Here is a 16,669-nt window from a genome sequence, read left to right on the forward strand (position 1 = left end):
AAAATCTTTTTTCCCCTTCCTAATTAAGCCCTTTGTCCTCCTCTGCTGAACTCTGAATTTCTCCCAGTCCTCAGGTGAGCCACTTTCTCTGGCTAATTTGTATGCTTCTTCTTTGGAATTGATACTATCCCTAATTTCTCTTGTCAGCCACAGGTGCACTACCTTCCTTGATTTATTCTTTTGCCAAACTGGGATGAACAATTGTTGTAGTTCATCCATGCAACCTTTAAATGCTTGCCATTGCATATCCACCGTCAATCCTTTAAGTGTCATTTGCCAGTCTATCTTAGCTAATTCACGTCTCATACCTTCAAAGTTACCCCTCTAAGTTCAGAACCTTTGTTTCTGAATTAACTATGTCACTCTCCATGTTAATGAAGAATTCCACCATATTATGGTCACTCTTACCCAAGGGGCCTCTCACGACAAGATCGCTAATTAACCCTTCCTCATTGCTCAAAACCCAGTATGTTAGTTGTGTTCAGTTTCCAAGTTGGAATAAGATACATAGCCTTAGATTAGAAGGACATCCCTTTCAAATAGAGGTGAGGAGGAATTTCTTTAGCCGGAGGGTGGTAAATCTGTGGAATTTATTGCCTCACACAGCTATTTAGGCTAACTCATTGGGTATAATTAAAGTTGAAGTAGATACATTCTTGATTAGTAAGGGCATCAAAGGTTATGGGGAGAAGGTAAGAGAATGGGATTGAGAGGGATATTAAATCAGCCATGATGGAAAGGCAGAGCAGACTTAATGGGCTAAATGGCTTAATTCTACTCTTATATATTATGGTCTTAATGTTTTATTGTCCTTTAAAGGTAGCAGGATATCATTGGAGCCTAATGAGCACAAAAAGAAAGTACCAAATTTTGAGCCACTTGTAAAATATTTTCAACAGCAGAATTAATCTGTATTCACCACATTTGAATAAGACGATTAAATAAAGGGATTTATTGAAAACAAGGGAAGCAGAAGAACAGATCCAATAATGCATTGTGTAATCCTTCAAACCTCAAATCAGCATTTAAGTTCAGTTATTGTCTCTACAGAAAATAGTTTAGTGCTGGAGGTAGCTGTTGCTTCTTGCTTTTGTTAGTTTTATGAAGATATTTACATCCAAAAACTTGATTACATGTCATCAGGTTCAAGTTCAACTTCTTGCCATTCAACTGTGCACATGTATACCACCAAATAAAACAACGTTCCTTGGGACCAAGGTGCACAACACAGTCCGTATAACTCACACACACAGCACAAAGTAGTAGTATCACAAGTAAATAAGCTGCATTTATGACACAAGTTGAAAAGTAAACGGTATGATACTACTGGTGCTTTATATGTAATGAAACCTGGGTGGAGGCAGGGAGTTCAGCAGTCTTACAGCCTGGGAGAAGAAGCCATTACCATCCTAACAGTTCTTGTCTTAATGCTGCAGTTCCTCTTGCGTGATGGTAGGGCGTCAAGGAGATTTCTGGACAGATGGGAGAGATCGTTGATGACGCCAAGGGGTCTGTGTATACAATGCTCCTGATAAGTATCTCTGATGGGAGGAAGAGAGATCTCAATGATGCTCTCAGCTGTCCTCACAATCCTCTGTAGGGACTTTCAGTCAGATACCTTGCAATTCCCGTACCAGACGGTAATGCAGCTGGTCAGGGCACACTCTATGGCGCTCTTGTAAAAACTGATTAAGGTCCATTGGCCACCTTGCTGAAAGTCCTAGTAAAACTTAACTTTGAGAAGCAGCCTCTGTGACGCCATGGAAGCAGAATCTGAATAATTGGACTGAACAGATCCAAATTCTGTGACTGTTTTACCAACTGGAATTCTCAATAGACATGTGTTTCTGGATTAGAGCCTCCTAAACATTGTCCAAAGCTGATGCAAATTTGTAAACCATTCAGCCATTCTACTGCGTTAAGTCAATAATTGACGCCATTCTTGCCTTCCTTCAACACCTCGTGTTTCAAATGCGCTTCATTCAATTTCACCAGAAGAGCTTGCAGCAAGCATTCGTAGCAGTCAAGAAAATGCTGCTTTGCCCGACTTTCTGGTTGAGAACTTCATACACAGAGCAAGGTTCTTGAGTACCTGGTAGGCCAGTCATTCCAGAAGGTCCATGTTTGCCACTGACTGCATTTTTCCAGAGATCACACTGTCCTCAGATTATTACAGAATGTTTATAATGAAAGTATTTTATATATATATGAAATTAGTGCTTATAAGTGTAGTTAATGTGCTCAATACATTATCAAAACATTCACAGCCTAGCTTTTAGCAGGGTTGTAAATTTTTGCAAAATATGTTTTTGTATGAAAATGTCTAACAATGCTGATGTATCTATCAATATATTTATCTGTCTGCTGGATAATACATTAACTGACCTCGCCTTCAATTTCTTGGCTGACCCGGGCTTGACTTGAACATTTGTTGGACTGATCTGGGTTAGCTTTGTTAATGGAGTCTATGTCTGGAGATGAATTCTCAATTGTAAGTCATCTGGCTTTCATATACATAACTCATTTCATATGAATGTAAGAAATAGAAAAAGGAATAGGCCATGTGTTCTGGTCTCCAATTCAAAAAGTTCATGGCTATAATAACACAATTTTAATTGGGGAAATCCCTATTGAATTGTAATTAGCATCCAATGGATTACGGAGATATCAAATACCTGCAAAAGTTTTAATCTTTCTCGTTACATTTGTTTTGGCTCCTGCAGGGTAATTACTTTGGCTGTTTAAGGAAAAAGGTTTCTGAAGATCAAGCCCTCAGTTCTGACACAAAACTCATGGTCCACTGGGTAGAATCCCTGTCACTCTATTGCTTCTGTGATTTGGACTGCTTATAATTGGCATCAAAGTACTGGAACAGTACAATGAAAGCTGCTTTTCAAAATTCTCCAAATTTAATTGGAAAGCTAAGCAAGTCAATGTCAGTGTCCACGCCAGGCCAACGTTCCCAGCACTGAGCTCCTAATTATTCTCTGTTGGGCAGGCCACGTCTTTCACATGCCCAATGCCAAATTCCTGAAAAATGCACTTCATTTTAAACTCTGTCATAGACAATACTTAATACAGTACTGTGCAAAAGTCTTTGGCCCTTCTATATAGCTAGGGTGCCTAAGACTTTTCCACAGTACTGTAGTAATTTTATGTATTACACTGTACTGTTGCCGGAAGTAGTAACAAATTTCATGACTTGCCTCATGTCTCAGGGCTGGGTGTGTCTGTGCCCGCGCCACCACCCCCTGCCCTTGGCACTCCTCTGCCATCTGTCCACACCCCTCCCATGGAGCTCCACCCTCGCCGTTCCCAACATCCTTTGCTCCCGCCAGATTTACAAGCTCACTTTCTGCTCCATGTTGACAAATACAATAGTGTGCAAAAGTCTTAGACACCCTAGCTGTATGTGCTTAAGACTTGTGCACAGTACTATAGATGGACAGAAGACTGAAGGATGTGTTGTCCTAATGCAATCAGTATCAGTTTGTCAGAACCCACGTGTTGCTACAAACATATATGACACAATTCTGATGTCTCAGGTCAATGCATGCAGACTTTCCCCAGCTTTAAGTAAAATTGTGCAGTAAAGAAACTAAAACCAAGAAATTCAAGTAGCAAGTTTATTCTTGCAGATACAGTGAACTCCATTTTTCATCAATGTTCCATATTTTTCTATTTTATCTCTTTTAACTTCCCCTATGTTTTAAGATCCAGCAATAAACTCGAGAAAGATGATTCAAAAAATTTACTCAACTGACTGCACTTGGTATATTTTGTAACTTCAAAACATTAATCTAATTCAAAAGGAGACACGGGAATCCAGGAGTGAGAGTCTAACTTCGAGTTTACTATAAGCGAGGTGCACATGTTTCATGCAGAATTGATGATGTATGCAATTCACGTATTTTACCTATAAACCTGTAATGAATTATTTTAAATGAAGAATGCTTGATCATCAACATATTTACAGGATTACTTAAATATTACTTCAATATTAAATACACAACAGCACTTTTTTCAAAAGCATCAAATATATTTGCATCAAAATGTCATTTTGTTAATATGTGGGGCTATGCCAATGATACTGTGATTATGGATGCTTTCATTATTTGATTAAAGAAAGATAGCAGGTCAGTTTTATTTTGTTCCTAAACTAAATTTGCTTTCAAGCAAATTGAAAGTTTGGAACAAATACCTTGAAATACCAGCCACATCCTGCTCCATCTTTGGATGAATCTGTTTGGGTCCATTGGACAAATCATAATTCAAAAAAGCATTCAGCACAGGGTTGAGAAGAAATTGTTTCACAAGAGAGTAGTGTACCCTTTGAATTTTCTCCCCAAGCAGGGTATGAATACTCAGGTCACAAAGTATACTAACACAGGAAACTAGCATTGAAGTACATAAGACATTTCAAGTCACTGTCATTTCCATCAACTACCAAGACAATTGATAACCTTTCACTTTTATCTTTGACAGAGAGTCACGCAAACCCTCTCTCAGTCTGCTAGGCCAGAGCTTGAATTTCTTTTTAGAGATACAACACGGTAACTGATCCTTCCGGTTCAAAGAGCTCCCACCACCAAATTACACTCATGTGGCCAATTAACCTGCTAACTCGCATGTCTTGGGAACGTAGGAGGAAACCCATGTGGCCATGGGAGGCGGTACCCACTCCTGACACACGGTGGCAGGAATTGAACCCAAGTTGCTGACACTGTAATAGCGTTATGCTAACCGCTATACGGCCGTGCCACCCCATTCTCTGTGAGCAACTACTCACAATCCACTCTTTAGTCATTATATGAAAAGAGTCACTATGAGAATTCAGATGGATGTCATGGTGGGAGACGTTTTTGGTTTTGGAGATCCTGTAAGAGTAATCGCAGTCAGTTTTGTGGTTGGTATACAGTACTGTCACTCTGCAGGGGATGAACGTTCAGAGTGGAAGATGGGATGCCAATCATACAGGTTGTGAGAGTCTTTACAGGAAGTAGGGTAGGAGGAAGTAACTGGGAGTCAGTGAGCTTATGAATTCTGAAGCTTGGCCGACCTCCTGGAGTGACGATAAAGGGGAGGGAAAGCAGAGATGTGTCTTTCCAGATCAAACACTGGAGGTGCAACACCCTCCCAGTTACCTCCTCTTCGGTGTAAATAGTATCCATTCTGGCAGCAACACAATGTTCAAAAGCACGCAGACATGGTCAAGAGGTTCAGTTGTGGTTTAGACCAAGCATCAGAACGGGAAAGAAATGTGATCTAAGTGACTTTCACTGTGGAATGATTGATGTACCAGACAGGGTGGTTTGAATATCTGAGAAACTGCTGATCTCTTGGAATTTTCATGCACAACAGTCTCTAGAGTTTACCGAATGGTACAAAAAGCAAAAAAACATCCAGTGAGTGGCATTTGTGTGGGCAAAAATGCCTTATTAATGGGAGAGGTCAGAGTGTTTAAGCTGACAGGAAGGCAACAGAAACTCAAATAGTAGTAGTAGTGCATTCACTCGAGTTGAGCCTGATATAGTGTAGGGTGGAAATGTACAGAATCCACAACCACCAACATTGAGTTGAGGTTTCACTTTAAAAGGATGGTCTGGCGTGACGATGGAATTACGTGAAGGGCTTATAGCATGCTTTGTTTCAGGTTTTGGAGTTCAATGAAAATGTGTTACGGCTTTTTCTTAAACATAAAACAGCTCACGCAGTTTTATTTGTGAAAACCTATGTTGGTGACTCCAATGCTCTAGGGTAATTCTAGAGCTATTGAACATGTCGGCCAGTGCTGTCGCTTTGAAACTGCCGGAGTTTTGGGAGCAAAATGCCGTTGCTTAGTTTGTACAACCTGAGGCCCAATTTGCACTGCGAGAAATCACCACCAATGACACCAAAACTTTCGATGTGGTTGCATCGCTCAGCAACTCCATGACTTGAGAGTGTGTGTCTACTAGAAAACATGATAAATACCAATTGCTGAAAACTCACCTTTTACAGTCTTCTGGACTATCGGAGTCTGAGCGCACCAAACAGTTGCTATGCTTGTCTGGCCTCGGCAATGCTACGCCTTCGGAGCTATGGACCACGTGCTGTCTCTCCTGGGAAAGCACCATTCTTGTTTTATTTTTAAAGAACTCATCACGCAGCAAATGCCTGATCAAGATCACAAGGCCCTTGCTAATGCACCTGTGAAGGACTATAAGGGTCTTGCTGAAATGGCTGATAGTCTACACTCAGCCAGGCAGAGGTGCTTAATTCTTCCTTATTTCCCTGTTTCAATAAACTCAGTCAGCAAGGCCTCCAACATAAACAGACTACTAACTAATGCTGCAAAACAGACTGCGTCAGGTCTGTGTTTTTAGCACGCTCGCTTTGGTACGAACGCTAGGAAGTGCCAACAGTGCCAGTGTATCAGGACATCGGAGATCTGTGAACACTGTAGGTTGTCTGCTGTTCATCACGTACACCCTTTCACGGCGATGGCTCCTGTGTGACACGGGTGCTCAAGTTAGTGTGCTGCCAACATCACCTATTGATAAGAAAGCAAAGAGTGAAGAAACCTCACTGGAGGCCACCAATGGCTGTAGGATTCAGACTTACAGGACACGATGACTGATGCTGTGCTTCAGTGGGTGACGTTCACATGGAACTTCGTCCTGGCTGAAGTAGCTAGACCTCTGCTCAGTGGAGATTTCCTGTGTGCCCAAGGACTATTAGTCAGTCTTTAGAACTGTCGGCCTGTAGATGTCAAGGACTTTTGGGTCATTACCCTGCTCCCCCAGTAAGTTCCCCCACAACGACACTGTCAAGCGCATGCACCTTGGATGTGAGTTTACTCGACTGCTGGGCGAATTCCCAAACCTCACCTAGCCCACATTCTCCAGCACAGCCACAAAATATGGGGCTGAGCACCACATTTCCACAACTGGCCTGTCAGTCCATGCCCACGTGTGCGGACTGGACCTGAAAAAGCAGGAAACCACGAAGGCTGAGTCTGGTGGAATAGCCCTTGGGCTTTGCCTCTCCATATGGTCCCAAAGTCTAATGGTGGTTGTGGCCCATGTGGCGATTACTGACGTCTTAACGAGGTCACCACCCCCCGATCATTACCCGGTCCCACACATCCAAGTCTTTGCAGCATGTTTAGCCGGAAAGATAATTTATTCCAAAATCGATTTAGTTGGGGGTGCCATCCTACCTGTATCCTACCAGATTTGGGAAGAGCCTTTAGAGAACTGAATTAAGAGACTTAACTTTTCCATTCAGCTTGGAGAATGTAAGGAAGCTATAATGGCAGAAACTGTGATGAAGCAAAGCAAGTTGAATACTTTATTTTTTCTTTCACGTGCTTGCTTTTCGAGAAACAAAAACTTTATTTCCCATTTTGAGAATTAATTATAAAGGCATATTATTAAACTACTTTGAAATAATTATGCCTTTTGCTTGAGTCAATTCGCATCTTGTGATTAGATAGTTCCTTTTATCTATTATGCTGTTCCTTTTATCTATTATTCATTAAACAAAGCGTGGGCAAAATTAGCCACATGGTACTGCCTTATCTCCATAATATGGTGCTCTGTAGCTCAGGAAATACTGGGAAACTAGATTGGTATTCCCATAGCACACTCATTTTAAGCAGCTTGAACATTCACGTTATCTAACTTGAAACTTCGTATACTGAAGTGTGGCCAAATTCTTTCCCCTCTGAATCATGACCAGTCTGGCTTCTTGGAAAATGATTGCAAATAATTGGCCACTTTAGGTGTCTATGCTTCATTGTTTTGAATATTAGAGTTGGCTCAATCAACTTTTTAGTTTTGGTCATACAGAAGACAAATTTGATTGGTGGGAAGGAATGTTAATTTTCTCAAAGGGCTTCAAAGACTGAAAGTTAATAACAGCACAGTATGTAGAATAAATGCTGGACCAAGTTTAAAAACTAAGATAATTTTATAATAAAAAGGTAAACATGTCATTAATAAGTACAACTAGCAGAAGGCACTTCATTGCAAAGTTCCTTAACTCTTGGATTTTATTTGGTTCCAAATACCCACTAATTGATTTTGAACAGCATGGATATTCGATCTTTAGAATCCTATTTTGTGCCAAATCCTTTGAAAAGTATTTTCACAATTATACTAATACCTGCTAGTATTTTCTTTCTTTTTGTCTTCACAGGAATGAATCAATATCTCACACTGCTGTCTTACGATTTGGGCATGCGGAGACCCTTCTGCCAGTTTTGACTCTCATGGGGTATTTTAAGGATGAACGCCCCTTACTAGCAGATAATTTTGAAGAGCAAAAGAATCGCAAATTTAGAAGTGGACAAATTTCACCCTTTGCCGCAAACCTTATTTTTGTACTGTACCAGTGCAACGAATCACAGAGCATAGGGGAGAAGTACAAACTCCAGTTGTTTCTGAATGAAAAGCCACTACCATTTCCTCAGAATGGAAGCCTTGTCACTGACTATGATGAAGTGAAGAACCACTATCAGCATCTTATTGATACACTGAAGTTTAGCAATGTATGTGAGTTTGCCTCAAAGGAGGAGTTAAATATATCACAACGTGATGAGATATAAGTTAGCTCCATATTTTTATCTGATCGGTTTGTTTCCTCTAATTCTCTGGAAATCATATTTTTGCGCAGGGGAGAGATTTTTGGTATTTTTTTTGTACGTACAATGCAGAAGTGGATGAAGTTGTTTTAAAAGGACTGGGAACAAGTTGCTCATTTTGAGACTGGAAATTATAATTTTTTAATGTCACGTTCACGTCGGTCATTGTCAACTGAAATTCTCTGTCAACAGTATTGTGAAAGTAACTGTCTCTAATGGAACTCTTGTGATTGAAGCTGCTTCTGAACCACCAAAGACTAGTTGGGGTTGGTGTGAGTCTTAGGCAATTCATTATCACCTTCCATATTTTTATACCACAAATGCTGAAGGAACATTGACAATATATAGAGGACTGGAATACCAGGATAAAGATATGCTTAGATTAATCCACACATGAAGGATACTATACAGATCTGGGCATCCTCACATAGGAAGAATTGTTGGTCTTGGAAGGATTACCCCATAAATTTTACGTGAATAAATTTAGTGTCAAGTGATTAAAAATAAATCATGATTATCATGACTAAAAGAAACTCATGCTTCAATTGCTATCTTAATTGCATTATTCAACATTGCGTTAAATTGCCATGAGGGTGATGGTGATCACTTTGCCTTTTCCAATGGTTCCATGAAGAATTCATGGGCTGCAATGTGGTGGTGGAGGTGGGGATTTGTGTCCAGCACAAAGTTTTGACCGTGTGCTTAAGGAAGCACAGTGAGGTGAAAATAGGCTATGTAATGTTTTTTTATATAAAAATATCATAGTTTAACTATTGATTTTTGACCTGGCTGGTGGCATAGTGGCATCAGTGCCGGACTTCGGGACGAAATGTCCCAAGTTCGAATCCAGCCGGTTCCTCTGTACGCTTTCCATCTGTGCTGGGTTACAAGCTGGTGATCTCTTTGGAAACTCACCCGGCAGAAGGCACTGGCAAACCACTGCTGTAACTTGCCTCGTACACGGTTCCCCACTACGTCAGAGAGGTGTGGAGGGAAATCGTCCACTAACCAGAGAAACTTCGGATACGACGTACCTTTCCTTTTTTAATTATTGATTTAAAGTTGCTCATTTTGTTAAGGTATTATTCTGAGATAGCAATAAATGCAATTGATTGACAGTCCAGCTGAAATAAGAGGTGGAAAGTATGGCACAATGTAGTGTTCTATAATTTAATTAGAGGTTTACAAGATATTAAAATATATTTGGGTAGAAAGAAACTGGTTGAAGAGTTCAGGGCTAGCAATGCAATAAAAGCTGTATATTTCAGGATTAAAATTCCAAATCAAAGGTTGATAGAATTTTGATGTTCATTTCTATAATTGGCGTTTGAGGCTAGATCAACTGTTATTTTTGTATCTGGTTTGCATTAGTGTTTTGGTTAACCAAAGGCAGATATATAGTGTTAGCTCATGGGTCACTCATGATCCATTGAATGATGGCATAGCTTTTGAAATTAATGGGCATCTTTTCCTGCTTCAAGTCTCAGCTGGTGCAACTTTATTGAGTGAAGTCCCCAGTGCGAGTGCTGGGGAGCTGCAACGAATTTACACTGCTCTATCAGCCTCCATAGAGTTTCTAAAGTGCAAGTGTAGTTGCCAGTAAAGAACAGCCACAAGCTTAGGACTTCCAGCTTGCAAAGGAGTTCAAATCTTGGCACTTAGATGGAGAATTCTAGGCAGTGAGGCATAGAGCTACAGTATTTATGAACAAGTATAAGCCTGATGAAATTTCTGGTGTCCGGTATTAAGCAGTTAAATGAAAAGGCACCAGCATGTGTGAGTGGGCAATGGAACTGATTGAATTAATAAATAATATGCAGTGCTCACTTAGTTGAGTATTATGTACAGCTTTGGAATACACTGATGTGGCAGAGAATATTTAGGAATGGCTTTCAGAAAAATTATAGATTTTTGTTTTCCATTCAAAACAGCTCATAATAGAATTTTTTTTATATGAAGGAAGGCACATAAAGTGCTGGAAGAATTCAGCAGGTCAGGCAGCATCTACGGAGGGGAATAAACAGTCTGTGTCTCAGGCCTAGATCCTACATCAGGACTGGGAAGGAAGGGGGAAGAAACCAGAACAAGAAGGTGGGACAGGGGAGGAGTACAAGCTGGCAGGTGACGGATGAAACCAAGTGAGGAAGGGTGGGTGGGTGAGGAAGGGGAGATGAAGTAAGAAGGTTGTACCATGGGAGAAAGGGAAGGAGGAGAGGCAACAGTGGAAGGTGAGGTGAAGAGAACGGGTAAGAGGGAAGCCAGAACAGGGAATGGAAAAAGACAGAAGTGGGAGCAAGTAGAAATTACTGGAAGTTAGAGAAATTGCCATCAGGTTGAAAGCTTCCCAAATGGAATATGAGGTGTTGCACTTCCAACTGGAGTGTGGACTCATTGTGGCATTAGAGGAGGTCATGGACTGGCGTGTTGGAATGGGAAGTCGAGTTGAAATGAGAAAAATTGCATATTGTGGCAGACTGAGCGAAAGTACTCAACGAATGGTCCTCCAAACTATGTTTGGTCTCCTCACTGTAGACGAGGGCACATTGGGAGCATCAGATATAGTAGATGGCCTTGACGGACTCGCAGGTGAAGTGTCACCTCACCTGCTTGGGACCCTGAATGGTGGTGAGGAAGGAGGTTTTAGGGGTAAGTGTAGCACTTGTTCCACCTGCAGTGATAAGAGGAATGAGTGGGCAGGGGAGTCGAGCAGAGAGTGATCTCTGATGGAAAGCAGAGAGTGAGGGGTGAGGAAAAGATGCATTTAGTATTAGGATCCCATTGGAGATGGCAGAAGTTAAAGAAAATGATGGACTGGATACATGGTAGGTAAGGACAAGGGTGGTGATGGTGGTGGTGGTGAACTGGTTAGGTCTGTTGTCTAGGTAGAAACAGAGAGCTTTAAGGCCTTTCTCATGGTGATAGGAGTGATCGTTTTTCATGGGTAGATTTCACGAAACAATATGGTTGGAACCGATTGGTATATTGAACAAGCCAGACTGAGTAATGAGTAACAAACCAGAATAATCTGAAAATAAGAAAGTATCTCAATGTTTTTAACACAGTAGAGATTAACAATGAACTCTAGAAACAGCAGGATTACATGCTAACCAAGTAAGGGAAATTACATGGAATAAGATTTGTGCCGAGTACATTATTATGGATTGAACTGCTGGGAAAGCAAAAACATGTTTACAAAATATGTGATCAATAATTTACAAAAATGGTTTCTTGTACGAAATTTGCATTCCAAATCATAACCCTAACCCCAGCTTGGTCATCTGTCTTATTAGCAACTGATCTGGAAAATTACCGTACATTCCATCTAGGTTTCTGAGAAGCTACATTATAATTGTGTGTTGGAATATTTTTCCATTTGCTTAACCTCAAGGTTCAAGGTTCAGTTTATTATCAAAGTATGTATGCAGTATACGACTCTGATATTTGTCTTCTCCAGACAGCCACGAATCAAAGAAAACCATGGAAGCAGTTCAAAGAAAATCACAGCCCCATGTGCAAAAAAACCAAATCGATCAAACAGCAACAAGAATATCAGCTCCCCCATGCAAAAACTCAAATCGTGCAATCGGCAACAAGAAAGAAAACATGGAATATAAAAACATAAAACTGAACGAGTCCAATTGAACTACAGTCCACAGTCCAATCCATAAACCGCAAGCCCGGAACTTCAGTACCATCCTCTGACAGCATCGAGAGAGAGAGAGCATTCAAATGCAGGGACCTTGCCTTGGGAGCAGCAAGCAAGAGATCATGACATGTAGACACCTTAGTCTGGCAGCAGCAGTGAGTGACTAGTCAATGTCACTGAACAGCCGCTCACCTTCCGCACTCGCCTCGATGTTTTAACCTTTCTTGATGCTTTAATCGGCAGGATATAACTCCTTCAACTCCCAAGCAGCCTGGCAACATCCAGCACTAAATATCTTGCTTGATTGATACCCCACCCACCCTTTCTGTCCACTTGCTTATGTTCATTGTTCAGAAAATGCACTGGAGTTACTTAGACTGTATCTTCCGAAGCTTAACTAGAGCTATCAAAAAGGACAAGGGCAGTTGATGCACAGGGATACCACCATGTGCAGGTTCCTCTCCAAGCCTTACACTGTCCTCAGTTGAAAATATGTTGTCTTTCCAACATTATATTAGCAAGGATGAATTGCTGAGACTGCACAAGGAGTGCTGTGAACAGCTTTGGGCCACTTATCTAAAAAAGGTGTGCTGGCATTGGTGTGGGTCCTGAGGAGTCGCATGAGAACGCTTCCAGGAATGAAAGGTTTTGCGTATGAAGAACATTTAATGGCTCTGGGCTTCTATTCACCAGAATTTACATGAATGAGGGGGAATCTCACTGAAATCTATTGAACATTGAAAAGCCTAGATAGAGTGGATGTGGGCAGGATGTTTCCTATAGTGGAAGAGTCTAGGACCAGAGGACACAATCTCAGAATAGAGAGACATCCATTTAGAACAGTGATGAGGAATTTCTTTAGCCAGAGGGTGGTGAATCTCTGGAGCTCATTTCCACAGATGGCTGTGGAGGCCAAGTTATTGAATATATTTGTTGAGATGACAGGTTCTTAACTACACATGATGTCAAAAGTTATGGGAGAAGGCAAGAGAATGGGGTTGAGTGGGATAATAAATCAGCCATGATGGAATGGTGGAGCAGATTCAATGGGCCGAATGACCTGATTCTGCTCCTGTGTCTTATGGCTTATAGAACATAGAACAGCTTGGTACAAGCCCTTTGGCCCACAACGTTGTACTGACCTTTCAACTTCCTCCAAGTTCAATCTAACCCTTCTCTCCTACAAAGCCCTTATTTTTCTACCAGCCATGTACCTATCTAAGAGTTTCTTAAATGTCCCTAATGTACCTACCTCTACCACCACCCCTGGCATACCGTTCCACACACCCACCACTCTCTATGTAAAAAGATTTTAGTTCTGATACCCCCCCCCCCCCCGAGAAAAGGTCTCTGGCTATTATCTCCATCTATGCCTCTTATCATTGTCACCTTTTATTCTCCTCTCCAAAGAGAAAACAACCTTGAAGAAAAAATCATTAAACATTCTACACAAAAATACTACTGATGGACACCGGAAGTTCAAGAAGATGGCTTTCTCAAGGGCTGTTGGTAGCCAGCAATGCCTGTATCTCATTAAATAATAATCAAACGTTAAACTAGCTAATCACCATATGCTGAATTGTAGCACTGAGCTCAGTAAGTTGTAGGCTCACACCAGAAAAAAAGTCAAATTTTATAACAACACAACACTGAAGAATCCAAAGTTAGTCCAGACTCTATGTCTCTGATCCAGGCCTGTAGCTGATTCTCCTTGAGGTAACCTATTGGGCTGTTTGGCCACAGAAACAACCTTGATTGCGTAGTTAACACAAGAGGTTCAATACACGCTTTATGGATGGTTGCTCAAAGCAACCTTGTTAGGCACAGCCTGAGGGAAAGGTAAACATACATTGACTGAGGCTTTTGTTATAACCTGATCCTTTCCAGGAAATTTAATTCTGCCTCATATCTTGAGATCCATTCTAAACATTATTTATCCACACCAAGCCTTTCAGAATGGCAATATAATATTCATATTACTCAATTAAATTGCTTGCTTGTTCTGTGAGGCATCATTGTTGAGATTTACCACTCTGAATTGTTACTCTATTGTTACAGAAAATGCAGGAACTACTCAGTAGAGTAGCAGCATGTGTTGAAATAGAACCACGTTATGTTTCGAGTCAAACGGTTCATCAGAACACTATTGTGGTTGTACTCTGCAACTGAGCCTCTGCAACCTCTTGGGTAGAAAATTCCAAATGTTCATTTTCATCTGGATAAATCACTCCGAAATCAGGCCTGAATTGCTGATCTTTTGACTGTGTTTTTGGAAACTCCAGCCTGGGAAAGCATCATCCCTTAAGAACTTTATCTGATTTAATGAGATGACCTCTCATTCTTGAGATTCTTCAAGGACTCTTCATCTCATGCTCTTGATATTTGTTGTTTATTTATTATTGCTATTTATTTCTTTTTGTATTTTCACAGTTTGTTGTCTTCTGCACACTGATTGAATGCCCAAGTTCATGTGGTCTTTCCTTGATTCTATTATGGTTATTATACATTATGGATGTATTGAGTACGTCTGCAGGAAAATAAATCTCAGGGTAGTATATGGTGACATATACAATATGTATTTTGATAATAAATTTACCTTGAACTTGCAAATCTAAATTTCACTGATTAATTTGGTATATTTCTGAAATAATTCCTGTCTGATAAATAAAATTCCCTTCTAATTGTGGCATAATCTTTGATCTCTCCAAATGCACAACAGTGTAGTTTGTTCTCCTATAAATATGAATATGGTAAATAAATAATGAATCATCTGTGAAGCTTAGTGTAGGCTGCAAAAATTACCTGATAAATGAGATGGTTAAGATGCTCTTTGTATTTGTTCAAATAGTTTAAATCTTGAAGTACTTGTACACGCCTCTTAAGTAAACAGTGTTATGTAATTAGTGATTTTTTTTAATAGAGAACACTAAAAAATCTTCTTTCTCTTCCACAGATCTGTGATGACAACAGTTGCTTCTTTTTTCTTTTTTTTCTCTTTCTTATCTTACTGTTTATAGTTTATTATTAGTTTTCATTAAATTCAGTTGATGCAACTTTGTATTTTGTGCAGCCCTGTGTATTTGTAATCCTGTACTATGTTATCATGTGGCACAGAAGACGGCCATTCATTCTACCGCACCTGAGCCTACTCTCTACAATACCCGACCATTCACTGACTGCACTGTTCCAGATTGCTCTTTTCATACCCTTATTCAAATACTTCCTGAATGTTGTTAAGTTGGCTTTCATCACATTTTCAGCCATTTTGGTCATAAAAATAAGCAATGGAAATAAATATCTCCCCATTTCCTATTTCTATTGGCTTAATTGGAAGAAATTATTTTGTGTCCAATTTCCCCAGGAGTGGAATGAAAAGGTCATAATTTAAGCTTTAATTATAGCTGCAATTACTATGGAAACAGGTAAGTAAGAGGATTTCAAGGCACTAGCTATTGCAACTTTAGCAGGACCAATTGCATTTCATACATTACCTTAATTTGGGCAGTTGATTTTTTTAAAAAGAATATTGAGCTGTTAAGAAAGGGGATAAAATTAGAAATATAAAACGTTAAGAGGAGAAAGAGAAAATTGCAGCCTCATTTTAAAAGCTGGACTATTCCTAAAAGATCAGCTTCAGAAATGACTTCATTCATATCTAAAGGGATGAAGATTGGAATGCAAATTACTCTTCCAGGATGCTTGAGTTTAAACAAATACTAGTTATAGTACTTCAGAAGAATGAAACCAATCTCAGGAATTCATTGCCCTTCCTACTCAGGTTGGTGAATTATTCACACAAATAATAATGATATCCTCTGTGCATATTTTTTAAACCTGTGATCTAGCATTTGACAAAGGCAGTCTGTTTCCTTATACCATCCATGATAAAGTAGCCAGTGACCTAGATCACAAGAAGGCTGAAAGAATTATTTTGAAGGTTGAAATATGCAATACCAGTGATCTCAGTAGCTAAGAAGAATAGGTCTGTCGGGATGTGTGGTGATTTTAAGGTCAACATCAACCACATACTGTAAGTACAAAGTAGATCAATACCCTCTGCCCAGGATAGAGGATATCTTTGTGGAGGGAAACACTTCTACAAAGTGGACAGCTGAGGCCTACCTACAGATGGAGGTGAAAGAAGAGTCCAAATTGTTTATCACCATAAACACTCAAAGGGTTTTATTGCTGTATAGGCTTATTTCTGGAGTAGCATCTCCACCTGCACTCCGGCAGAAAGCTCTAGACCAGGTGCTGCAAGGCTGCCCGGGCACTCAGTGTTACCTGGATGAGATTGTTACTGGTGAGGATGACAAGGAACATCTTCAAAATCTCAAGATAGTGTTAAAAAGATGAGAAGATTATAGGCTCAGAGCACAACACAACAAGTGTGAATT

General features: G+C 40.2%; 1 protein-coding gene across 2 annotated transcripts in view; it reads left to right on the top strand.

Moving 5' to 3' along the window:
* LOC134358929 (multiple inositol polyphosphate phosphatase 1-like) overlaps positions 1-15,834 on the top strand; it is an 87,324-nt gene extending 71,490 nt beyond the window's left edge. The window contains exons 4-5 of one of the 2 annotated variants that reach the window (XM_063071621.1): positions 8,182-8,533; positions 12,081-15,219. In XM_063071621.1, the coding sequence (XP_062927691.1) occupies positions 8,182-8,533; positions 12,081-12,248 (520 nt within the window). In that variant the 3' untranslated portion in view covers positions 12,249-15,219. The other variant, XM_063071622.1, reaches the window with a different exon arrangement.
* Positions 15,835-16,669: the final 835 nt, after the last annotated feature.

The sequence above is a fragment of the Mobula hypostoma genome, chromosome 19 (assembly GCF_963921235.1).
Source record: "Mobula hypostoma chromosome 19, sMobHyp1.1, whole genome shotgun sequence".
In the NCBI taxonomy this organism is placed as follows: Eukaryota; Metazoa; Chordata; class Chondrichthyes; order Myliobatiformes; family Myliobatidae; genus Mobula; species Mobula hypostoma.